Source organism: Gadus macrocephalus, chromosome 5, assembly GCF_031168955.1.
Source record: "Gadus macrocephalus chromosome 5, ASM3116895v1".
Classification (NCBI taxonomy): Eukaryota; Metazoa; Chordata; class Actinopteri; order Gadiformes; family Gadidae; genus Gadus; species Gadus macrocephalus.
Window position 1 is genome coordinate 4,450,305 of NC_082386.1, and position 26,849 is coordinate 4,477,153.

Below are 26,849 nucleotides of genomic sequence, written 5' to 3' on the forward strand. Positions count from 1 at the left end.
GGGCTGTCGGACTGGGTGTCCGCACGGTCCTAAAGGCAGTCCTCTACACACCTCAATGTAGTCCATATTGAATCCGAATTACAATAATTATATTATTGTACACAATAATAAAATTCTAATCCTTATATCAGCCACATAGCAGCAACAATACAAGATACAGTTAATTAGGTTAGTAAAAAATAAGTAGCATCATACATCACAATAATAAATATAATCATAAAATGAAATAAAGTAAGTAATAATTATAAACTAAGACAGTGGAAATATGTAATATGTGTAATAATAATAAAATAATAATGCTGGGTAAAGACATTTTGTGAAAAAGATGCGAACTTCCTTTAAGTGTTGTCGTTAAATGAAATGTGTAAGCCTATATAATTAACACAGTCCTCATCAAAGCTAGAAATTTACAAGCATTCATTTGCAACGGTAAACTGTATGAACGTTGTTTAAATCTAGCCTCTTTTGAACACAACTTCAATCATCAAATAACTTTCAACAAACACATCTGTTTCCGTTTGTCCCAGCCTGTAAAATAATATCATTGAAGATCATAACCTTACGTGACTCTGTTATTTGTGTCAACGTCTCCGTGGCTAAGAGGGCAAAATAATAATAATAATATAATTAATATCTAGCATGAAAACAACAAATTGACTGGTTGGCCTGTTGTGTTGCCTGTACTCCCTACCGCCACCAGAGGGAGACACAGGGAGCATAGGTCTATGTGAAAGGAGAAGAGTCTGTGCGTCGTGATGTCATGGCAATGACCCCCTCTATGTCGGAAGTATAGGATCATAGGGAAATTATATTGGTAGAAATTGTGATTAAATAATTGTTTCGTAGTTAATTGTAAAACAATTTAGCATTATGCGCCGGTGACATTATTGTTTTTGAAACTGCTAGAGCATTTCTCGTGCTGCATGTGGCAAATCAAAGTGTTGATTAGCCTGAGCTACAGTGCCTTTACGTTTATTTTGGATAGGACATTACGAAAATGTGCAAAAAAATCATTCATCAAAAAATAGCGGGATCTGCAACAACAATCTCTCTCTCTGGGCGATCCTGGTTTTGAGTCAACGGGAACGAGGGTTCAAATGAGGACAGCAGAAGGACCACTCACAACCAACAGATGATACCAGAGTACTGGGTTTGTTCTACCACCCCCCTCCTCTAGCCTGTTACTCTGTAAATATTGTGTATTGGCCGGAGAATTGTACATGTATCAGTTGAGGGATATTTTATAGTCTTGGTATAGGCAGTTGTCTTAGGTTATAATTCATCCTGTAACATATGAACAGCCCAAACTATTTTATGTACGTTTTCCAGCATTTAACAATCCAGTAGCGCAGATGTCCTCCAATCAATTTTCCTGAAGGTCATTGTTCAGCAGATTTATAAAATCAGGTGCAAATAATAGCAATATGTAAACAAACATCACTGTCAATCTTTCTGAGAGTAAAAAGATTGCAAATGCAGTTAGTTATACGAGATAAAAAAGGCTTAATTATCACACACAAACCAGGCCATATTTTAAATCTCTTTTAATATAGTTCACAATTTATTTATGTATTTACAAAAGACAGTGGCCATGTGACATTAAACTATGATTCTCTCAAATGAACACGAGGAAACACACATACATGCACTCACACATACACACACCCACACACAAAAACACCCACACACTCACACACACACACACACAAACACACATAAATAACATCAGGAGAGCTGCTTTTGTCCCTTTCCACATCATTGCAAATCAAATCAATCAATCAAATCAATACATTAAACACAGGCTCTGAGTACTTTGTAAGATGTGTACTATCATGCAGAATCTGGTACATAGAGTATCCAGTGTTGCCTGCTTCTTGCCAGCTGCGTTGGTGGTAGTGGTGGTGACGTGGGTGACTGTATTGCACCGTAGTAGCAGAGAGAGTGGTCATACATACTAGTGTAGGGCTTCTTGAACCTTTTTATCTCGGGCCCGAAAGACGAAATAATTTTTTGTCTTTCCACATTGCTCATTCCGAAAACTCTGATCTGGGAATTAGCTATTCCAGCTCGCCTAGAGTTTATCAGAGTGTTCAGTGATTTTTCAGTTTAAGAAACGCTGCTCTCATGCTTCGCTATGGGAATGAGAGCTTGGAGGTTATTTTAACACAGGTGGAACCCTTTGAAACACATGGGTTAGCTTCAGGCCGTTCCGTGAATTAATAGGCGACAAATAACCACACACTAATGCGGATATACTCTTAGACACGGTATTGATAAAACACACTTCTGCAAACTATTTTTGGCACAGACGGAAAAAGGCTCCACAATTGTGTGTCCCTGGACCTCCCCTTCCCTCCCCCAACACCCTATTCCCACAATCCCCATTCAACCTCTCCTCCCTCCTTCACCCCCATAAAGCAACAAATCAAGTCAGATTTTCAAGGACACAGACGAAAACCTCTGCAAATGGAGCCGGAGAAGCCGTGGTATTTGCGGAATGGTTACGCCACACATATCAACATTTAGACAACATCTAAAGAGGCACAAGTAAATCAAAAAAGTAACACAGCTCGACATTGCATTCCAATGAGTGGCCAGTGTGAAAGGGGAAGACAGGAATTCGCTCCTCTCGCTCTCTCTCTCAGTTTTTTTGCCCCTTTTCTATTAACTCGGTTTCGGAAATTAATTTCTGACCTTCACGGTCAGACGGAGCCTCCGATGGAACAGTATTGCTTGCAAAGTGTTCACAGAGTTTTAAAAAACATGAGTGTCAATCAATCATACTCCAACAGCGAGCGACACGATGGCAAGAGCAACATCGTGGCTTCCAATTTTTGACGAAATGATGAATATAATCACGGCGATCGTACAAGACAGAAGCGGTGTGACAACTAACGTGGCGATAAGAAGAACAGAACGGAAAGCATCACGTCAGCAAACAACAACTTTCTTGCTGTCATTGTTGGGTTTCTTGACACAGTGTTACAGGTGTGTTCAGACCTTATACTTTGTTTATATTTAGCTTATAGTGTACACATCTAGCTGCAAAGCATTTGGTACGCCGCCAACATTTCCCTCTCCACTCCGTTTCCTTAAGTGCAGTTTATCTGGTGGAAGGCTGATGTTTGACTAGGCAACCAACAAACTGTCTTTATTTCCCTCATGGGCCAAATACATTGCTCCGAATATTTTTCCACACTGTAGTGTGTCACAGCCAGACATTATGCAGTCTCAAAGTAGAGTAACAGCAACTCTCAATCTAGCACGCAAAAAACATAACAAGAAATCAATTATGGAGAACTAAAGACAGGCCCATTGCCATTCTGATTCAAGTAGATATCCTTTTAATGTGGGATAGATTCATAATTGTGGCCAGATATCATTCATTATCCATGCCAGGCACACACACACACACACACACACACACACACACACACACACACACACACACACACACACACACACACACACACACACACACACACACACACACACACACACACACACACACATAGACTAAACAATAAACTATCCGTCTGAATATTCCATTGCTTGAGAATATGTTTCCTTCAAGCCATTCACATTCTCAATCCCTTTGTGGACACTTCAGAGAACAACAAAACAAAACAAAATATACTCGGAGGAGGATAGGATTCGGTAAAGCAGCACTAACTTAAAATAATATGAAATCATTAAAGCGCAAAAAATTAAATCCAAGGGAAAAAGAAAAACAGTACTTAATACATCCAAGTTTAGGAATCTGGATTTGTTACCCTAGTTGCACTGGGATTTGAAAATGGACAGATTGGATTTTGGATTGACACTGAACCGTTTTAAAAACCTTCCCAATATAATTTCACTCTAGCCAGTCTCTTATGACCATCACCATTACGTTACACACAGTAGATCTACAGTCCCTGAGTGGCTACGTTCATTGCACATACACTATTGTCACCAAAGCCTTTTCTACATCTATATAATGCTATCCTTACATTTTGAATCTACTTACTTATACTTTCTTCACTTCTTTTTCCTCCCTTACCTACTCACTATGTGTCTATTCTGTGATTTGAAAACAAAAGTCCCTAATCCTTTGACTCTAGCTAGCTAAACATTGTTGAGGTACATACTTTCAAGCTAGCCCGTTGATTTGGAAGGAGGCACCATGCTGTGGAAAAGTTAAAATGCCCTTCAAGGTTGGTTGGTACTTGGTTCTATAAGTTACTGGGACAAAACATTAACTAATAAGTGAGTGTATTTTCAGATACCAACCCCACTCTATGCTAGCGCTAACAAAACAGCCCATGGTATTTTCAAGCATGGCTTGCGAGCACACAGCAGTCTGTAACTACTCAGTGAGCGTGATAGGGGCACGCTATTCTAGATATATTATGTATAGACAGTATGGTCTAGATATTCTACATCTAGGATAGCTTATATCCGAGTTCAAGAGATTATTCTTTTTTTGGGGGATGGGGGGTGGAATTCGCTGTTTCAAACCTCTTTTATTGAAACTTGGTTTCCGGTCATAGATATAATACTTGATGAACTATTGCCACTGAAACCAATTACAGAAGAAAGCTGCCATTGTTTTCGGACTTGAGCATTCTGCTTTTGTTTATATTGGCATGGATCAGCGATTTACAGAGGCTTCCTGGATTCCTTTGGGAAAAAAGATTTCCCTGCCTACTGTTTTGTAATTGCAACAATGTTTTTCCAACTGAATGCATCACGGTTTTATAGTAATCGCATTTAGACATTTTAAGAATCCATATATGATTTCATCCTTTAGTAAATAAGATGTCAGAATATGCCTCTCTGACATATCAACTCAAACACAGCTGTACAGCAGATAATATAAATTTGCAATTTGAAATCCCGAGGCTGGCTGTTGTTCCGAAAAGCCTCAGGTAAGCTGACATAAACCCACATAGAGTTGGAGTGACACGGCACCGTGTCCAATGAGTGTCATGCACAAAAACCAAAATGAATAAAACTAAATAATACCACAGCTAATGTACAAAAGCAATGAATGGCAACGTGTCATGAAAATAGAAATTGTCATTATAGGATGGGGGAGGTTATTGGCAGGGTTTGTTCCCTTAAGTCACATGTTGACAGTATTATTTAATACAGATTGGCCTTCCTCGACGAGGAGAGAAAGTTCAGGGGAAGAGAAAGCACATTAAAGCCATTCCTTAGCAGACATGAATTAAAATGGTCAGTTAAATTACAGCAGTTTGTTTGTTTTGTACACACAACAATATACACTCGCTAAATTTTTTCATTTTTTGTTCTTCTCTCTGGCGAGTTGCAGGGATACCTGTGGTGTCAACACAGTGAAGTCCTGGTAGAGTACAGCATGCAATAACTCTACGTGCTAACGCCATCGGGAGACTGGCGGTGGAGGTGGTTGTGGTGGTGTGGTGGGGGTTTGCGTGCCTTAACCAGGTGACCACTGGTGGATGGAGCTTCAGATTTTTGTTCCTGTCCTCAGTGCTTCTGTACCCTCCCTGTGCCTGGATGCAAAGATATAAAATTGTGTTTAGAATTTCAGCGAAAGAGAAACCAGCGGCAGCTAGCCGATCGTAAATATCGACAAAACATGCATGACTGATGGTGAAAGATGATGCAATTACACGGCTAGAAACCAGCGTTTCTGGGTTACTTTTTTTTCATTGCAGTCTAAATTGGATGGTATGCTTTCATTATTCTCAGCCTCACTAGAAACATTTAAATGTACGATTTTTCTTTTTGAATGTTGTAAAGCCAACCAACCGCAAGTTGTGTGCGGGTGACAAGCTTCTAGTGATGCGCAAATGGCGTAACTTATTTTTTATACACAAATCAATTAATAAATAATCTAGCCAATGGTTGACCATTGGCTATAGAAGTTCAACTTTACTCAACGGGACTGAGTGGTGGTTTGTTATGGTTAGCAGTTAAAGACAGTTTTGACTGGAATCTGTTAAAAGATGTGTTACAACACTGTCCCTGATATTTGTGTGGCAGACTTCTCTTTGACCCTTTTAAATTAAACAAGGGGCGGGCTAGCTGCCTACCTCTCTCCCTGCCGTTCCTCATGTTGGCCTCCTCCTCCTCCACGAGGTCATCCACTGTAAAGACGACACCACAGAGAAACTCAGTCCACAATCAAATCCCCCTTAGCAGTACACACACACTCTGGGAAGAACGTTCACAGGAGAGGAAGGTGTTAGACAAAGGAGAGAAGCACAGTGGAAGTGACCACTGGAGTTTGGGGACTTGAAATGGCGCCAGCAAAAAAACAACTGATGCTTTGGAAGCTCATATTCTGAAGGCTGAACATTGGAAACACTACTCATCCCGTTCCACTGTGGGAGTTAATCTCTGCTTCCGTCACAGTCGATACCCTGAGGGCGGCAATCGTGGGCACGCTGACGCCGGTGTCAAAGTAAAACCAAAGCGAAACATTGCGTTGGATCCACATTTCCTCTGCTTTATTAATGCAATAGAATCCCCAATAAAACAGTAATCAAGGATCCTGAGGACACATCGATATCCCAGAGTACAAAGAGACGAAGAAACCAATTTAGATAGGGACACGACCAACCCACCACGATGGTAATACATGGAGGTTGACAGAGGATGCCGGGGACTGACCTGAGTGGAGCTCTTTCACCAGCGACGACATTGTGTTTGTGATTGAGTCTGCAGCCACAAGCAGGTCATTCCGGAGGTTTCTAGGCACACCTAGGGAGGGGGCGAGGTCATTTTCTGTTGATATGCATTTTTTCTTTACGTGATAACTGCAGGAGTGAACACATCTGTATTTCTTAATCCAGTGTGTTGGCGCTTGTGGGTGGACTCAGAGCAGTGTGAGAGAACAAGGTCACAGAGTGAGGCTCACCCTGAGCAAAGGCCTCCAGCACGTCTCCTCCCACCCCGGCCAGGCAGTCCTGGGGGGTGTGGGTGGGCGTGGAGCCCGCCGACGTGGAGCGTATGGGCATGGGCATAGAGCAGCCGGCGCCGTGGCTCGGGGAGGAATGGGGGGAGCCGCCCGACTGAGACCAGAGAGGTCAACGAGAAAGAGGGGGAAAAAAGAGTCACCTTTTTAATACATATCGTATGTGTTGAAATGTATTCCTGAATTCAGCCATCTAAGTTAAAGCAGCACTACAAGGCATTCTCGAATTAAACCATCTAAATTAAAGCAACACTACGGTATCGTAGAATACAATCTAGATTGCGTTTGTTTCACAAACGCAGGTAGAAGTGAAGAAGGTCCCATTTTAAAACCCTCCAACAGTAGGAAATGCATCTAGTGGATCTAGTAGGGGAGCTCAGTAGTAGATAAGTATTGCCTCACAGGCTTCACAACGGAGAGTTTCATTAAAGCTAACATATGGAAAACATAACCTCACTACTTTCCTATTGCAGCGAGGCCAGGACACTCACGCCCAACACCACTCTTTCTCTCGCTCTCTTCCTCTCTCTCGTTCTCTCTTCCTCTCACTCTCTCTTCCTCTCTCTCTCGTTCTCTCTTCCTCTCTCTCTCTTCCTCTCTCTCTCGTTCTCTCTTCCTCTCTCTCTCGTTCTCTCTTCCTCTCGTTCTCTCTTCCTCTCACTCTCAGGTTCTGTGTTCTCTCTCTCTCAATGTCTGTCCTTTTCTCCTTCAATCTCTCCATTTCTACATGGCTCTCTCCATCATATTCTCTCTCTACTCCGCCTTCTTTTCTTTCCTTTCTCTCTGTCCCCCACTCTCTTTCTGTCCTTGTGTGTGTATGGCGCAAGTTCCATGCCACATGGCAGTGAGCCAGGCAGCAGATGGCTAGCCCAACCTCGGCCTTGGCTGAGGTTCTGTGTAGAGGGCTAGAGGCTAGAGGAGGTTTCTACTGATTAAAGGAGATCTGACATGGGGGCCAGTGAGTAGCACACCGCCCCCTCCCCCCAGACACCCCAGGACCCCATGCAGTTTGAGATACCTCCTGTAGCCAGACTGTAGCGCTCTGCCTCACACCAACTGGCCCTTAAAACCACAACACCACTGGTAGATTAGTTAGCATTGTGAGTGCGCTTTAGGTTAAACACAGGCTAACGTGTGCAGAGGCTGTCATTGGCTGATCTGGTTATCAGGTGATGAGATACTGATATGGAACACCTGGGCCACACTTATTGGACTGAATTGAAGGGCGTTCACAGGGGAACAGGGGAACAGGCCGCCCTGAAGCCCCAGAATGAGAAACATCTCTGATTAGTATTTATTGGCTGGTTTGTCTTTTTTTAATTTATTTTTGTCTGAAGTACTCCTATTAAGTGAATATCCATGTTGCCTATGAAACAACCGAGTGGGGTGGGTATAGGAGCAATGCAGCTGCAGTACCTACCATTATCATCGTCATCATTTTTTTATTTGATTTATTTATTAACACAAATAAGATATAATAATTGCTGCTAACATCTGCTGCTGCTTCTTCTTTTTAAAATGTATTTATTTATACAATGTCTTGTTGCATTTTAGCTTGTGTTTTCCTTGCTTGTTTATGTGTCTTGTCTGTACTACCGCTGCTGGAATTTTGAATTTCCCTGAAGGAGCATTCCCAAGGGATCAATAAAGTGTCTATCTATCTATCTATCTATCTATCATCATCACCATCATCACTATCATCACCACCATCACTATCATCACCACCACCATCATCACTATCATCACCACAATCATCATCATCACCATAATCATCAGCACCATAATCACTATCATCATACTGCTCATCATCATCATCACCGTCAAACATCATCAAAGGGTTAAACTCACTGGAGCTGCAGTATGGCCGCTATGTGCTCTTATTTAAGGACAGAGGCTTAAAGATCATATTAAACGTTCCTGAATCCTCTCCAAGCGGGGGCTTAGAATTAGGATCGAGAGGCGCTTGAGTTGGTCATGAATAGGGGGGGGGGGGGGGGGAGTGTCTCACTTACGGTCTGTTTCTGCTCCTCGTCCTGCAGCAGCCAGCAAGGTGCGGATTGAGGGGAAGGGAGGAGGGAAAGAGAGGAGAAGAGAGCCAGAGATTGAGAGACTGAACGCTGGCCCCAAAAAGAAGAAGGGATTAATGTCCATGACATGCACAGTACGGGCGAGGGAGTTCTAGGAGCTGACATCGATAGAACCTGCAGGGAGCTGAAAGCTTTCAGAGTGGTAGAGTAGGTTGATTAGATCGATTCGGGGGAGGGTAGGTCGGGTGTTGGGGTTGAGTGAATTCAGGTCCATTTTATTTGTATAGTCCTTGATCCCAGTTGCGGCCTCAATGGGCTTCACCGGCCAGCGTCAGGACATTAGCCCATCTAACCCTAGACCGAGATCAACCTCCCCTAACACAAATCGACGAAGACACCTTGGACACAGGAGAGGGGTACTCTGCGCTTTCCTTCTGAAGCATGAACTAAAATGGACTCTATTCATATTTCAGATGGAATATTTGCGTAGATGTCAGGAGCGTGGAGGCGTCTAGATCACTGACATGAAAAGTATGATTGTGTTAAATTCCTTTGTCATGTTGTTCGTGTCTTTAGACGCAGATCGGTCAACTCGTAGAACAGAGGTGTTAATCTCAACCAGACTTGAATGGTCGAATTAAAGTAAAAAATAATAATTATATATGTATAAATCATAATAATAAATATAACCCAAGCGGTGATTAACGGGGTCCGAGCAAAATTAAAGGTCAAGAACAAACTAATGGAAGATAGATATGGAAGATATACAAATATGACATAATTATGAAGGAAAGATGTTCCCCTTAATGCCATACTGTGCCTCGGCTTTCAGGTGAGTGTGCTGCAGAGCAATGGCCGAATGTCATGTTCAGCTTGTTCATAATGCTCTAATCTCTCAACCTAAGATTCACCAGTAGGTACCAAGGCATCACCAAGGCATTATCGCTTTGAGCCACTGACAAAACTGTACTGTAGCCTCATTCACATGTTGAAAATGTCAATTGATAAGCACACAACATCAAGAAAACTCCAAGCACACATTTCTTAAAGATTACAGATCTGAAAATTTGCACTGTTAATGGTATAGTAATTTCCCTCGGGATAATTAAAGCATCTTGAATCTTGAATCTATCCAACTAATGATAGTCGTAGGGTAGTTATACAATAACAAAATGGTCATATAGGAAAAATGGGCTGAGATTGTGGACGTTTGACCTTTCTATGAAATTGTGGGAAAAGTAAAAATAAATTAGAGCAGAACACCTGGGTGAAAAGATGCATCTGATTTTAGAGATTAGGGAGAAATAAGGCTAATTCATGATCTCTTTAAATAGCACCTCCTTTGGGTGCAGTACCACAATTTGGGTTTATGGGTGTGGGAGGTATGGGTATCCACGTAATGATAGTTGTATGATTTTTTATACAATAACAAAATGGCCATGTAAGAAAAATGGGCTAACTGTTCCAAATTTATTGGCCAATATTTCTGAAATAGAACTAAATAAAAAAAAATCTGTTTGGTAACTTTTGTGAGGCTTGTTCGAAAGATTTTATGTGGCGATTTTGGTAAATCTTTGATTATTTTTGTAGCCTGTGAATCTTTTTATCATGTTTGGATTTTCTATGAAATTGTTTTAGGGATGCAATAATGATGCAACTGATTCTACTATTAATATGATGAAAGAATTTTGAGTCCAGGTCAATCTGGTGAGGAGAAATAAACCTAATTCATGATTTACAATAGCGCCACCTTTGGGTGCAGTACCAAAAATGTGGGTTCATGGGTAGTGGGGCTTATTGGTAACCATACCTGAAAATATCAAGAGTTTTCGACTTACGGTATGGGCTGCAGTATGACTTTTACAGAATTTGAGGGAAAAATTAACGGTACAGGAACAATAGGGGACCAAACCACTTCGCTGTTTGGACCCCTGATAATAATCCGACCCAGCATGGGGGGGATCAGAACATGGTGGGTTTGGTGGCGCGGTACCTTCAGCAGCCTCATCAGCCCCTCCAGCTGCACCATCAGCTCACGCCGGCTCTCCTGCAGGGCCGACATGCGGCGCTCCAGCTCGTCCTTCCTGTGTCTGGACGACACAACGGTACGTCAGGACGCCTCCGGCGTTGGTGTTACGCTCCACGAGCAGTGTTGCATGTTATGTATATTCTATGTGATGTATTCTATGTTCTGTGTTGTTTATGGTCCAATGTACCGCTTTCTAGGTTGTTGTTCTATGCTCTGGGTTAAACGGTTCTATGGCCTAGGTTCTATGTTCATGTTCTACGGTGTATGAAGCTACCTGATGATCTGACGGACCGTTTTCTAAAATAAAAAGAGGAACGCTTATTAATCACAATTTACCCAACAATATTGTGACGACAAACAAATGATCCGCTATCTACTTTGACACAATCATGTTTATCCTTCACCTCATAAATTAATGATTTTGAATTTACTAAGATGAAAACATATTAATTCTTTGATCAATTTTCAAATGATATAGCAAAATGATATCCAAACGCTACCAATAGTCAAACGATAGGAGGTGGAACGTTATGCAGATCACCGCCCTCTAGTGTCCACATGCTGTACTACATTGTGACTAATTCAAGATGCACAGAGCCAGAGTGCTCGTGCTTGTCTGCCGGGCATGTTGTCCAACACACTCAGAACCAGCTGCTACGTCCAGACTATCTATCTCCACACATTCTTCCATGCCCAGAGGCCAGAGAAAACCAACACCGGACCCAAAACATTTCTCTCCATCATAATAAACAACCTGGCTCCATTCACAGATTATGTTGCCATAAATCTTTAGGTTGACCGCTATCGCGTCTAAGCTGTTGGAATTCCATCCCTGACTTGGTGGAATGCAGATATTCTATCCAGCAAGCCTATCTAAATGTATTATCACTCAGAGGAGTGCAGCAGGACTCAGCGAGTCTCCCTGAGGGTTGCTTTAGAAAGTTAATCCACCGTTTTCACCATCATGTTAAAGGATGATGGTGCATATATATCTGCTGAATCATCGTTTACATTTTAAGAGGTTTTGGAATAACATTTGTAATGTATTCACCAGTAAAACGATCTTGTACTCTCTTATCCTTTGTGTAGAAATATATATAGTATAGGATGCACTATTTAGTTGGGGAAAATCGATTTTTGCATCAGGATATACAGGAATTATTCTCATATTGATCTTTGGTAATAGATTATTGGTAATATTCACCAGGGAACCGCTTACTTGGGTCACCCTGCAAGACGTCACATAGTCCATGTATCTGCCTAGGTTTGGCTCACATACACAGATTCTCAAATCATCATTGAAATTGTTTATGAGGCGTCATTATCAGGTTAAAATCCTCATCTGTTGGACTGTCCCCAGAGGAAGGTGATGGTGAAGGTGGGATTGTTTTGGCGTACCTGAGTAGCCGTAGCTCGGCCAGCAGGGTGGGGTTCTGCTGGGCCTTCTCAGGGGTGGGCTGAGATGCCTGCTCGTGTTCCAGACGCAGGCGCTGGATCTCCTGGAGAATCTCCCTGGAGAGGAGTGAACCCCGGTCATCAGGGGGCTGACACAGACCGCCCCCCGCGCCTCACAGTCTCACAGAACTCCTCACCCTGACTTCTAGCATTCATTCTGTCCTTGTTCTGGCCTTATTGCATCATACCTCACCTTATCATGTCTCATCATATCAAAACGTAACATATTTTGCCTTAACAAATCTCAACATGGATAATATTAATACATCTTATCTTACCATAAAGTTGCAATTTGTATGATTGAGCCCCTCCCAGATAGTAAGTGTTCTGTCCATTCTATCTTTGGATGATGCGATATAGCATCGCCCGCATTGGCTGGGGGGGCGTGAGTGGGAGGGCTTTTGGGAGTTTTGTAGTAAGATTTTTGTTAACAAAGAGGGTTATGCGCTGGCCGACATTTTCTATTTGTGTTCATCTTATTGATAAAATTATCTTATGATATCTAGACTTATGATCCTATCTTCTCTCCTTTTCTCTCATCGTATCGTATCTTGTCTTAAGATATCTTGCCATCTTGTATCTCGTCACACGGTATATCATCCTCTCTGAGCGTATCCTCGCATTGGATCTGACCTCAGTGCCTGCAGGAAGACATGTGTTATATTAAGACCTGTCTTCCGGCCTCTGCTATGTTTCTTTCTGAATAGTGAATGCAGTGTATTTATAGATCACTCCTCTTGCCGGTACTGACACTGAGAGAGAGAGATATAGAGAGAGAGCTGAGGGGTGAGGTGAGTAGAGGAGGCAAGGATATTATTGTTATCCAGGAGCCCACTGCCAGACTGAAGCCCGCCGCTGGGTTTGTTACTTCTAAAATCTCTTTAACTCTGACCGTCAAAATAGAAATCCCCAAACAACTCAAAAAGCATCACATTGAAATGGCAGAAGCCAGCATTCTATTTGACGCTGTGTATCGGTATCCATCTCCAAGCTGTCAGGCTGGTCCATCTCTGGGTGCCATGACGCTTCGTGACGGGCGGGTTGTGTTTGGAAAATAATTTCAACTGAAAGCGGGGAAGAGAAGTGGCTGGAGGGAGTGACAGATTTTGTCAGTGAGTCAATAAGTCAGTTAGTTTGTTTGTTTAGTCAGTCAGTCAGTAAGTGTAATCAGTCAGGAAGTCAGTTTAGTCAGCTATTCGAACAGTGAGTCAGTCAGTGTCTCACCTGTTCTTGTGCTCCAGTTCGGCGATCAGCTGTCTCTGCTGTTTGTTGGCGTCGAAGTTGAAGCTCAGATCCGTGGGAGGACATTGTTGCTGGAACACCAGAGTTATCATATTGGGATTAACAGTACCGGGCCATAACACTGTCAAACCAGTACACCTGAGTATGACTTGGCAGTGTTCTTCAGCTTCCCTTTTGTTTGGAGCAGCTCGCTGTACTCTAGCTTGTGCTATTGTTTACGTTCCCCACAGTGACAATTTCTACTGGGTAAGGCTGATTATCTTGTCATGCAGCCGGGCGCTGACACTAAACACATTGTACTTTGTCCAGATACTGTCATGGAAACCACCTGGAAATATCTGCTTTAATTCAGTAATTCAAGACACTTTTATCCAAAGCAACCTTCCCTCAGTCAGAAGCAGGAAGGGGTGATTAGGAGATTCCCTCAGCCCAACACCCGCGTTGGGCTGAGGACGTAGGGCTCCAACTGAGAGACAAAGACCCTGACCCCTACTAGATGGGCCTGCCTACTCTAGTCGTGGTCAGACCCTGACCACGACTAGAGGAGCTTGACCGCTACTCTAGTCGTGTTCAGACCCTGATCACGACTAGAGGAGCTTGACCACTACTCTAGTCGTGTTCAGACCCTGACCACGACCAGAGGAGCTTGACCACTACTCTAGTCGTGTTCAGACCCTGACCCCGACTAGAGTAGCCTGACCAGTCTGAGACAGATGACGGCTCCCTCACCGTAGAGTTCCCCGCCTCGGCAGCGAGACGGGCGGCGTAGCGCGCGATGAGACGGTGCTCTTCGTCCAGCCTGCTGGGGCTCTCCAGAACACTGAGAGAGAGAGAGAGAGAGAGAGAGAGAGAGAGAGAGAGAGAGAGAGAGAGAGAGAGAGAGGAGAGAGAGAGAGAGAGAGAGAGAGAGAGAGAGAGAGGGAGAGAGAGACAGAGAGAGAGAGAGAGAGAGAGAGAGAGAGAGAGAGGAGAGAGAGAGAGAGAGAGAGAGAGAGAGAGAGAAAGAGAGAGAGAGAGAGAGAGAGAAAGAGAGAGAGAAAGAGAGAGAGAGAGAGAGAGAGAGAGAGAGAGAGAGAGAGAGAGAAAGAGAGAGAGAGAGAGAGAGAGACATCCATTACCCTAATCTTAAATGGAAAGTGCTTTGGGAACGGTCAAATTTGTAACATTGCTGTTATCCCACAAAAATATTTGACCTCCTAAATGGCAGAAATCCTAACAATGAGCGTGATAGATGGCGGGTGCGTGGAGAGCGTGATTCTGCTGTAAGAACGACCAGACACAATGGAGGATACAGCAGACCAGATGCATTAGTGGCTGTGCCAGAAGGCCTCCAGTGGGCCTGCAGAGGCTGGTCGGGCCGGGGAGAGGGGAGGAGCGGCTTGGCAAACCGTCCAGGACCAGATGACAGCACGCGTATGGCGACTGTCTGGGAGCGCGGTCCGAAGTGTGGTGGGGGGGGGGAGACAGCAGGCTCACTCTGTGTCCACCAGTCTTCCACTCTAATACACACTATCATCATTATGGAAGTGCTGGGTAAAAGACAATTGAACCCATTACTAATGCTAATGCTAACACAGTGTAAATGTAGGACTACACCCTCACTCATCACAAAAAAATATGTCTCATAAAAGACAATGTCTCATATATCACAAAAAACACAATAAAGGTGTTTTGTTTATGTGTTTACTTTATGGTTGATTTGTTAGGGACAGATATAATGTACTCAACATCAATCTGAGAAGAACTATCCGATCGTAGTGTCTATACGGAGGCTAATTTGCCACACTTTTGTGAAATGAAGAGATTTGAACAGTGAGGTAAAAACAGTGAGGTAGAAATAAACCTGAGTCAACATTAGCCGCTACGCTACAGTTACCCTGATATGACACCTCCGTCAAGCACCGCATTAGCCCGTCTGATTCAGCAATGGTGTGCTCTGCATTTAATAATTCTCGCTGAGTCATCTACTCTGCATTCACATATTCCACATATTCACATAGCCAGTTAGCTCTGTGCGTAGCTTGAATGAGTGACTAAGCCATTAACCAGACCAACAACAACAAGAAAACATAAACAACCATGTTTACACCTCAAAAATAGTCCCCCCTCCGGGCGTTCGTTGGCATCTCGGCCTACTACCGTGCAATCACGCCCACGCACAAATAAAAGGCCATATTTCACCCTCAAAGTTTCTCGGCTTTAAATTGGAAAGTCGTCAAGCTCAGACGACAGCCCGTGATTAGGACTATGGTGATGACGGGGTCTTAAATCCCCTGACAGCCCGGGCCCTGCATGACTAACAGGGAGCAGATTGCGGGATGTCAGCCTGTCCTTGGTCGACCCCCAGCCGGCCGGAGTCTTCAGCGCCCGGGCCGACGGCCGGACGCGACAGACGCCGCGTCGGCACAACCGCTGGTCTTAGGAAGGAGACAAACCTTAAAGAAATGTCATTTTTTTCTTGTCTGGGTCCCAAATAAAGGAGCTGTGACATGTTTCATGGGGAATGACGTTCAGGTCGGTCGGAGCCGCGAGGAGGACCGACAAATCTGCATTATTCAGCAACTCTCTCCTCCTCTGCGTCTCAGGACTTATGAAGTCACCTCGACAGCAGCACAGCCACTGAGGCAAACGCGAGGACGTATACCGACACGCTCATGTTTACAAACTCAATGTGACAGTGTGTGTGTGTGTGTGTGTGTGTGTGTGTGCGTGTGTGTGTGTGTGTGTGTGTCTGTGTGTGTGTGTGTGTGTGTGTGTGTGTGTGTGTGTGTGTGTGCGCGTGTGCGTGTGCGGGGGGGGCTGTTTTATCCACAGACTGGCAGCGCTGCCAGACCAGGACAAGACGCCTCAGCTGATCAAACGGCCCCGCCGACGGCTGCAGACGTGATGCCAGAGCTGCTTTGAAACAGAGCCAACAGGGGGCTTAAAGCACCATTCCTGCCCTAAATATAGATACACAAACACAGCACACACTCACACGTGCAAACACACACACAGAGAGACCCTCGACGGAGGGCAGGTGGGGTGCATGTCGTCGGCACGAGACAGACTTAAAGGTGGCGCTGAAGGTAACTTCTTCAAACTCGCTCTCTAAAACAGATGCCTTTTTCCCTTCGTTGAAGAACTATTGACTTTATGGAGAAGCATGTGTGGTACATGCTTGCCCTTCAGCGGTCCGTACGGACAACACACACCGCCTCAACGGTCAACATTACGCAGAGGTCCCAAAACCCCTGGCCTCGCTCACCCTCGAAAAGGCAACACAGCCCGCCTCAATGGTCAACATTACACAGGTCCTCAAAACCCTGGCCTCCGTGATGTGAAAAGAGTAATTTATCACATTTAAAAAAATTGCCGTCTCGTTTTATGTCGGATATGAAAGTAGTAACTTTTCATATAAGGTAGAATCAAGAAAGTATAATATAAGGGTTAATAATATAAGTGTTGAGTAAGGCGGTTTAACTGATATATGAGAACAACAGTTTCACACAATTGCCTCATTATTATGGAAGAGGAGACAGCAGTTCCTTGTCGTACTCAATTTCCCCCAGCAATAAGTTCAGAAACTAACTTACACCCCATCTTGAAAATAATAACAACATTCTTGCTCTAAAGTGTCTCTAAAAACTCATTACCATTCCTGTTGAGTGTCTCAGCAGTGCTTTGGAGCGTCTTTGTATGCCGAAAAAATATATCTAGAGGAACAGCTGACAGCAGAAACTGTTCCCGATGCACTCGGGTGAAAAGACAGGGCAGATGAAGTCCTGGTAGACATAGTCCAGCCCCAAAAAGGCCATATTTCAACTGAACATACAACAGATCACTGAACTCGACACTGAGCAGTTAGCCGGTTTATTAGCCATTGTGCATAGATTCATAATGATAATAATTGTTCCAATAAATTCAGCTGCAGGGGACTTGACTAGCTATTTGTGTATTTTGTCGTAAAAACGATGAAGAGGCTTTTATTCCCCTTTAGTCCCTTTGAATACTCTTCCACACTGAGAGTTGAATCTTTCTGAGATACACGTCATCGATGACCAGGTCGGGGTTAAGGCGTCTTGTTCAAGGACCGTACTAGCTGTTGACACGCTAAGCCTTCCGAGCGCCGTGTGGCGTGCTCGTCAACCCTCTGAGAAGGCGCCGCTGATGCCGCTCGACATGCGTAACGAATCCTCCTCCATGAACACGCCCACGCCAGCGTCAACACACAGATGTAGGAGCGTGTGGAAAACAAATTAAATTTGTCTCATCTCGTTTTTGCCTTCAGTTGATGTTCCGACTGAAGAGAGACCAGACATTTACAACATTCTCACCGACTGTCATATGATGCAACTTGAGCAGTGACAACACAATCTGACGTGTGTGGAGCCTGTCATAGTACTCTGTGCTATATCCTTCAGCAGTTATACCAACAACAGGGAAGTCCCTGGTAGTCAGGGTTTGATGCTGATTGCTATGCGTTTCCTCCTTTCTCCCACCAGGTTCATAGGGAGTTCATTCCCTCGCTCGAGGGGTTAAACCTCAGGTTGGTGTTGTTGGTCTATGGTCTGAGCCGTGACCTTCTTTATCACATTGCCTTTGAGACAAAGGCATTAGACAATAAAGATGCGGTGAGTTGAAGCAGACCTTTACCATGGCTAGGGTACTCACCTCTTGGTGGGGGTCGGCGCCCCGGTGGACATGATCAGTGTGTCGTTCATGTTGTGGGCGGCACTCTTCGGCTGACTAAAAACACAAGATGACAGATATGTCTTTAAAGGCCACTGATTTGAGGCGACCATGAGTGAATCATAATCAAGAGGAAGACGATAATCACAAATCACATGATCACCACCACTTTCTTTTCAAGAATTTGTTCCAGCAGATGTAATCGTTTTTCTAGGGGTGTGAGTAAAATCAATAACCGACTTTAAAGACTTGAACCCTATTAAAATTAGCACAGCTAAGCCCTGCAGACAAGCCAATCTAATTAGAGGGGAGGCCGGTGCCATTGCAGCAGGTAATTTACTAAAGTAAACAAAACCTGCAGGGTCCTGCTAGGTGGGGTTGGTGTGTACCTCCACCAATGAGAGGTGTCACGTGTCCTGGCGCCACCTCTGATTGGTCGATCGAAGTGTCTGTGCATCTTAGGTTTCATCAATGTTCATGAACGAGAGGCTACTGAGATGCATTCCTTCTTTACTTCCTTCTTTCCTTCCTTCCTTCTTTCTTTCGTTCGCTTCTTCTTTCTTTCTTTCATTCCTTCTTTCTTTCTTTCATTACTTCCTTCATTTTTTATGTCGTTCTATCTTCCTTTCACATTGCACACTCAGGTTTTTTGGTGAAACATAGTAATGCTTCTATATTTTCAACATTTCAACATACTCACTCCACTGTCACGGACTGTTTCATTTTGAAAAGCAGATACACCGAAAAAAATCAACACACTAACTTTGAAACTGCTTGAAAATGAGCAAGTGGATTTCCCAGATTAACCAAAATCTAATTGAGTGTCTGTTGTGCACGTCTCTCTCTGGCTCCTATTAAAACATCCCGTCAGGTTAGCCTTTTCTATCAGACCTTTGGAGATATTCCCTCAAGAGTCGGCATAACGAAATCAAGCAGGCGAGCTCGGTATGGCTTGTGATGGGGCTTCATGCCTTATCACTCATTCTTAATTCCCGGGTTTCTCTTTTAAATTATAGTACAATATAAATACAACACGGTACACGGAGACACTAACAACGGTAGGCATTTGCATAATTCCCCACACAGCACACGCATAATGAGTAACATCACAGCAAAACAGTGAGAAACGCACATCATCTCATCCACTCCCTGCCACGGCTCTCCCCAGTATCGCACACCTGCGATGACATTAAGTTTAGTGTAGTTATTGCTTTAGTCCTGCTGCCCAACCAAACGTCCCCTCGGGGTCAACTACAGAACCCCATCTAATCTTATCTAATCTAATCAAATTGTTTCCCATGTTAAGTGATATAAACCAAACCCAACACAACAGTACATCCCTTACGGCACTAAAAGCACTCCTCCACCACCCCACCGTCCCCATCTGAGCTCTGACTGTCCTGCCTGTCTCCATTCCGGCGGTAAGAGAAGCCGTTGTAAATTCAGCCTCGAGGCGGCAGAGCAAGACAGACGAGAGAGGACCTACCTCCTGTGTGGGTGGACGGCGACCGCCCTGGATCAACACAGCCAACCAGCCAGGCAGCGCTCGGCTGTTTCCAGAAGCCCAGACTGCACTGAGCAGTGGAGCATCTCTACGCTCCCCACTACTGCCGCCGCCGCCAGTCTCCAAGGAAACTCACTGTGGTCACGTGACCGCAGTGACGACAACGCGGAGAGCCTTGCTCTCTCTTGCTCACGAGCTGTCGCGCTTGCTCTCTTACACGGTGGGTCTCGCTCTCTCTCTCTCTCTCTCTCTCTCTCTCTCTCTGTGTCTGGTCTCTCTCTCTCTCTCTCTCTCTCTCTCTCTCTCTCTCTCTCTCTCTCTCTCTCTCTCTGTCCCTCTGTCTCTCTGTCTCTCTGTCAGTTATGGTCCATTGACAATTCATACACACAGACATGATACACACATAAGCACACACACACACACACATACACATACATACACATACACAAACCAACACACACACAATGGGTTTAAATGTCACACAGAAACATTTAATGGCGATCTCTCCTCACGGCTGTATGGAAGGTAAAAACAGCTGTGTTCCCTTTAAGTGATGACATGAACACATCCTGTTGCTGCTGCTGACCTCACAGGCACACCTGAGCGAGGTTACATAATACGATCACCTCAGATCTATAAATAATCCGCCAATGATTCTTAATGCACCCACTGAAACTCAGGAGACTTAGCATTAGCATTAGCATACACTGTTTATAAATATCTTGTTTAAAGACCTAGCCATCTTCCTCTGGAGGTCACATCCATCTCTCTCAGTCTCTCTGTGTGTCGCTCACTCGCTTTTAACTCTCTCATTGACTTAGGTCACTCTCTCTCTTCTGAACAATCTCTCTCACAAGCAGTCTCTCTTTGTATCTCTCTTAGTCTCACTAACACTCTCTCTCAGTCTCCCACAAACACACACATACTCACTTTCTCTCTCTGTGTCTCTCCCCCTCTCTCTCTCACGCACACACACTGTACTACAGCACTCTAGGACCCTCTCCCTCTCTCTCTGTGCCCCTCTGTCCCTGCTACAACACTAGCAGTACAGCTAACCACAGCTAGGCAGTAACCACCCCCCCCGAGGTCAGACAGCCAGCGGTTTAACATAAAGCAGGTTGTGACTCCGACATCCAAAGCCCTGCATTGCGCTAAAGCCTCATGACACTACGGCGCGGCGCAGGACAAAGCGTACTGTTAATGGTGCGTGAGCCGAGAGGGACGGGGGGACGGGACCGGGCGCCGTGCCTCCCTGACGCCGACACCGTCTGCCGGTCATTATTCGGCCGCTGGGCTAAAGAAAGAATCCCCAAACCCCCCCCCCCCCCCCCCCCCCGTTCCCTCCGCTGACCTCTCTGTGCACTCTCCTTGTCAATACCCCCCCGGCCTCCCACCTTCCTCCTCCTCCCAACCCCACCCTCCTCCTCCTCTTCCCAACCCCACCCTCCTCCTCCTCCCAACCCCACCCTCCTCCTCCTCCCAACCCCACCCTCCTCCTCCTAACCCCCCCTCCTCCCCCTCCCCCTCCTAACCCCCCCCCCCCCCCCCCCCATCCCGACCCTCCCCCGTTCCTCCTCCCAACCCCACCAACCCCCTCCCAAACCCCCTCCCCCTCCCAACCCTCGTGATGTTCTGGAGGTTAGTATTAAAACAAAATAACACTGTTATTGACCAAAAGAGTCAAGATAGTCACTAAACTGAAGGTTTTGGTTTGAATCCTGTTGTGCACAGTCTAGCCTGTAGGCAACCTTGAGCAAGATGCTCTTTTGCCTCTCGCTGCTAAATGAACAGACGGCTGAAACAAAAATGGAAACCGTTTTTTTTCAAACATGTGCATGCGTTACGGTGTCCCCTCGTCTCGGAGGTGAGGGGATATTTCAGTACACCGCCAGGACAGCGAGGCCTTCCTTGTGGAGGACATCTGAGAGCCACTACCTCTGATCAAACCTGACGCCCTGCCCTTACTCTGCCATTGTCTTTCTATCTGGAGGGGGGGCTGACTGACACACACATTCATATAGACACACACATATATGTATATATATATATAGACCCCCACACATGCATACACACACTCTTTTATTGTGGACAGCCGCTATATCTTTATGAGTCTATCTCTCCAACATTATCTCGATCATGAAAACAAGGCTTCTACCCTGCCCATGGAAACACAGGGTGGTACTGCAACACATATTACGTCTACAGTACAAACTAGGGAAATAAGCAGTTTGTTGGTTTATGGTTGTTTCCACACCTGGTAATACCTGAGAAAGCTATTTCTTTCTCAAACCTCTCATTGCTTTCAAGAGTCTTATGATCGACACTACAAGAATCCCCTTCCACAGCGACCCAACCTAATCATCCAAAGCCGCGCTAGTTGGTGTGACACGGTTGCACAGCCAGTTGAAGTTGATAGAACAGTCTAGATTACATAGCCTGCTATAAGAAGGAAATGCTCGAAGAAAATGTCTGAAATAACTGGAATCAACATTCCAGTATGAACGGACTAAAAGGCCAGTGAAAGATTCCGGATCTATTACGTATTAATGTATGAGTTTGTTGATGAACTTTGTGGAGCTCGGTGAGATTACGCCCCCGCTCTCAGATAACCCGATCAAGAGGAAGGCGGCGGAGGGGCTGCGTCACTGCCATGACAGATGGAAGTGTTTGTTGTGGAGTAACATCCTCATATCAGTACAGAAGCAGCCAGACGCCACAGAGGGACTTCTCGGATGCCAATGCTCGTCTTGATAACCTCAAAAAGTCAAGGAGCACAGACATCACGTCAACCTTGAAATAGCATCCCTCAAAAGCAACATGATTTTACGTTATCTGCACTTTCATTTTCCCTTCAATACAACTTCCAACTGGAAAATCTATTAAAATACATAAAACATAATCTTGAAGATTATGTAGGGGGCACGATTCAACATTGCTGTGGGATTTGCCCTGGATAACAAACTCAAATAACAACTTTGGCTTCACTAAAGCACTACACAGCTCATCCACCGCGAAGCAACTGTCTCAAAGAACGTAGCATCTCGGGAAAATAAATAGTGTCAAACATCTTCAATCGTTTCAGACAAAAGACTTTTGTAGCATAAGGCTACAAAATAATAACCATCATACAGATCTGCCCTGGCTCTCAAGGAGTTTGACTCAGAGCAGATTCATATTATATAAGGATATGGATTAGTGGTGTAGGGTCGAGGGCCCTGTGGAGACACTTTGATATCGTTTAGGCCCCAAACGTTCTGTAAATCAAGATGAATCCCCTTATGTAACACAATTTCATGGTACACAGCCTCGATGCCCAGGGCGTATCCAATCATCCTCATCCTTCAGAAAGGATTTACAAAAAATTATAATAATTGTTGGTCTATGTAATGAATTGTAAATGTATGTAAATTGTTTTCGCCTCAACCGAAATGCATGACATGAGAGAGAAAGATGGCGAGAGCGAGATAGAGAGAGAGAGAAAGAGAAAAAGAGCGAGATAGAGAAGGAGACAGAGACAGAGACAGAGACAGAGACAGAGACAGAGACAGAGACAGAGACAGAGAGAGAGAGAGAGAGAGAGAGAGAGAGAGAGATAGAAAGAGAAAAAGAGTGAGATAGAGAAGGGGACAGAGGGAGAGGAGAGAGAGAGAGAGAGAGAGAGAGAGAGAGAGAGAGAGAGAGAGAGAGAGAGAGAGAGAGAGAGAGAGAGAGAGAGAGAGAGAGAGAGAGAGAGCTATCCTTTCCTCATTGCCCCTCTATCCCCTCCTTCTCCTTCTCCATCAGCTGTTCTATCTAATGAAACAATGAGAAGCAGTGGAGGACCAGAGAGAGGGATCCTGCTGCCGTCTGTGGGGACGGCCGCTCAGGGCTTCACTCCAGAAGGGGATGATATCAGTCAAGCAGCAAAATGGAAAATGATGCCAATGTGTTTATGCTCTGTCTATTTCTCTTGGCGCTGGCTGAGCTCAGCCTCCAGCCCCCCGATGTCACTGCCTATCAATTACAGAGCGCTTCGTCCAGCGCCCAGAGCCCGTGGTTAAGGCACGGGCTCGTCCATCTCGGTGGGGACTTGAGGAAGGAAGCTGAAACAGGCTATGCTATGAAACGCGCAAGGAGAAAAAAGAGCGAGATGCGATTTCTTAACAAGTGTCTTCCTTGTTTTGAAAGGGACTTCACAGGTGTAACACGGGTGTACTGCAGGTGGGTCTTCGCAAATGTGATCAGATTGGAGTCGTACTATTCAGAGGCGATGTTCGTTAAACATGAATGTTTTGGATGACACTAGGAACGGCCAAGTTCTCTGCGTGAACGTAACACATTCCACACAGACACCAAGATTAGTCTTTTTCAGGGATTTACAGCATCGTCCGTTGCCATTGGAACAGAACGATGGAAGCCGGCGTAGCCAAACACACTCGCCCGAGCTTATCAGCATACACACAACAACCACAACAAACTACAACAAACAAACAAATAACAATAATGCGCTCAACGGGGATGGGGGAGTATTGCTCCGACAGGGTCAATCGTGAATACTGGGCGGCATGTGACTCAGGAGGTAGAGCCGGTTGGCTGGTAACCGGAAGGATGCTAGTACGATCCCCGGCGGTGTCAAGGTGTCCCTGAGTAAGACACCTCACCCTCACTGCTCCTGACCAGCTGGCTGTCGCCTTGCTTGGTTGACACCGCCGTAGGTGTGTGAATGTGTGTGTGAATGGGGGAATGTTAGGCAATGTTGTAAAGCTCTGCGAGGGGCCACTGGTTAGGAAAGCACTGTTTAAATGCTGTCCATTTACCATTTAAACGACAAGACCCCACAGTTTAACCGGCCGGTTCGGCAACACTTTCCTTATGTGATGACTGGATCCAGACTAGGGATGTGCGGGGGGCTGGACTTACACGTTGTGTGTGTGTGTCTCCTGCGGCCGCTCCGCCTGCTCTGGGAAGAGGGGGTGCGGCGCCTCGCCCATGGGGACGCAGCCCAGGGATTTGCTGATGGCGTGGCTCAGCTTCTTGGCTGGAGACTTCTGCAGAGAACACAGCAGAGGAGAGACGCTAGGCCAGGCTGGTAGGCCTGTGGGTTCACGCACAGTACCGTCTGGACACCATGAACACCAGACAGCAAAATTAAACCAAACACAAAATATTTATATATATATAAACATACACTTTTTTTCTTGGTTTCATATTGTTGGATATTTTGTTTATATAAACTTGATTCATTTGAGAGTATGGAATACCTGTTATTGAGACTTCCCCAATTTAACTGAACTACTTTGAGACTCTGAGACCACATATCTGCCCTCTCTGCTCCGTGTTATCATACTCTGGCATATGTGATGTATATATTTGAATAAATATTATGATATAGTGTTACGCATTCATTCTGGTCCCCCGGCCTCGTGACACTGTTATCAGGGGGCATAGACCGGGAGGGAATGGGATTTGGGATTCGATGCACATAGCGCCCTTCATTTAATTCACAGCATAGGGATTGAATTTAAGGACCCTAGAAATTAAGTGAATACAATTACATTTAGCTGAAATCATCCAAAGCCTGTAAAGTCCCTCTGACTCCCTCTTCAAAAGAGTTATAAATGAGCATGGCCGTGTGTTCTACACTCTCAGGGCTGGACCCCTCTCGGGAGTCCAGAGACAACGTGGAGAAGGGCCGACAGTGGTGAAGGCAGCAGTTAAAGTAGTAGTCAGTTGGAGTGGCTGCCGTACCCAGGACGAGTGCTCCTTCATCTGGTGCTGGTTGCTATGGGGGCCGTTGGCATGGCCACGCCAGAAGCAGCTCTGGCAGAGCTGGTAGCCGTGGCACTGCTGGCAGCGGTAGCGGAAGCCCATCATGCTCTCGCTGCGACAATATGAGCATTCTACTGGATGGAAGACTGGAGTGACGCAGGGGACCGCCAATTAGAAAGAAAATAGATTTTGTTAAATTCAAAAAGCATTAGGATTAAACAAGAAGATTAAAACATGACATATATATGCACGTAAAAAGTGCAACTTCTATTGACAGTGACAGAAAAAATTATAGACAGATAGAGAGGATGTAGTTAGCTAGACTAGTAGGTAAACGTTCATATTAAAACGATTACAAAAAATAAAGAAACAACTATTGAATACAATATCTTACCGTTTTCAACATTAGCGAGTCGGTGCATTAGTGGAAGCCAAACAAGACACTGAGGTGGAGGATCGGCCATCAAAATATCCAAAAACGTGTTCAGCAAGATCTTCTTCTAGAGACAAACACAAACATGTGTGCATCCAGTCAGGATCCACCAATAGCAGCGGCCTGCTCAGCATAAGATCCCTTCTGCTATGGAACGCCACATCTGGCGCCAATAAGTACAGTAATAGTGGATTAAATCCAACCAGAGATACTCTTTGGCAGCTACTGCGACAGAACTGATTTATTAGACTTCATTAGATAATGTCTAATCATCATGCTTAATAACTACTGTACATCAGCAGCTGACACCAGGCAATGCTTATAAATACAGTCGTTTCCTGTAATTCATTAAAAACTGCATCAATTCAAGCACATTGAATTGACAATAACTCAATTTTATTTCCTGAGCAACGTTTATCTTCACGTTTATATTTCCTGATCTGTTGGCATAGGCCATGGTTCACTGTGCCTGTTGATCCGGATTCTATTCATATTAATATGTTGAGTTAATCATTGTCAGCTGTCTGAGGTGTAACACAACTTATAGTTTTCCAAAGCATGGTCTGTGACATTGGCCCTTAGGCAGACTCTTGGTCAACTGTGAACTTGCTTGATGTACCCCAGGAAATCGTCCAAGCACTTCAAGAGGTGTTTGGATTTGCCCGGCAACATGTGGCCAATCACATTTATGGATACAATGGCCACGGCTGGCTCCGCCCCTAAGTGGCGAAAAGAAAAGAAAGAAAAAAAAAAAAACACCCGCATGAGCAGAAAAACGGGAGCATGCATCGCGT

At 44.8% G+C, this 26,849-nt stretch overlaps 1 protein-coding gene across 6 annotated transcripts in view; it reads right to left on the minus strand.

The window, feature by feature from the left end:
• Nucleotides 1–1,529: 1,529 nt before the first annotated feature.
• dtnbb (dystrobrevin, beta b) overlaps nt 1,530–26,849 on the minus strand; it is a 35,649-nt gene continuing 10,329 nt past the window's right edge. For 4 of the 6 annotated variants that reach the window (XM_060051229.1, XM_060051233.1, XM_060051230.1 and 1 more), the window contains 13 exons: nt 26,017–26,122; nt 25,602–25,768; nt 24,774–24,901; nt 18,353–18,427; nt 14,429–14,519; nt 13,682–13,770; nt 12,401–12,514; nt 10,967–11,063; nt 8,959–8,979; nt 6,890–7,043; nt 6,643–6,732; nt 6,063–6,116; nt 1,530–5,519 (listed from right to left, as the gene is read on the minus strand). In XM_060051229.1, coding sequence (XP_059907212.1) covers nt 5,494–5,519; nt 6,063–6,116; nt 6,643–6,732; nt 6,890–7,043; nt 8,959–8,979; nt 10,967–11,063; nt 12,401–12,514; nt 13,682–13,770; nt 14,429–14,519; nt 18,353–18,427; nt 24,774–24,901; nt 25,602–25,768; nt 26,017–26,122 — 1,212 coding nt within the window. In that variant the 3' untranslated portion in view covers nt 1,530–5,493. The remainder of the gene's footprint in view (nt 5,520–6,062; nt 6,117–6,642; nt 6,733–6,889; nt 7,044–8,958; nt 8,980–10,966; nt 11,064–12,400; nt 12,515–13,681; nt 13,771–14,428; nt 14,520–18,352; nt 18,428–24,773; nt 24,902–25,601; nt 25,769–26,016; nt 26,123–26,849) is intronic. The other 2 variants (XM_060051231.1, XM_060051232.1) reach the window with 2 other exon arrangements.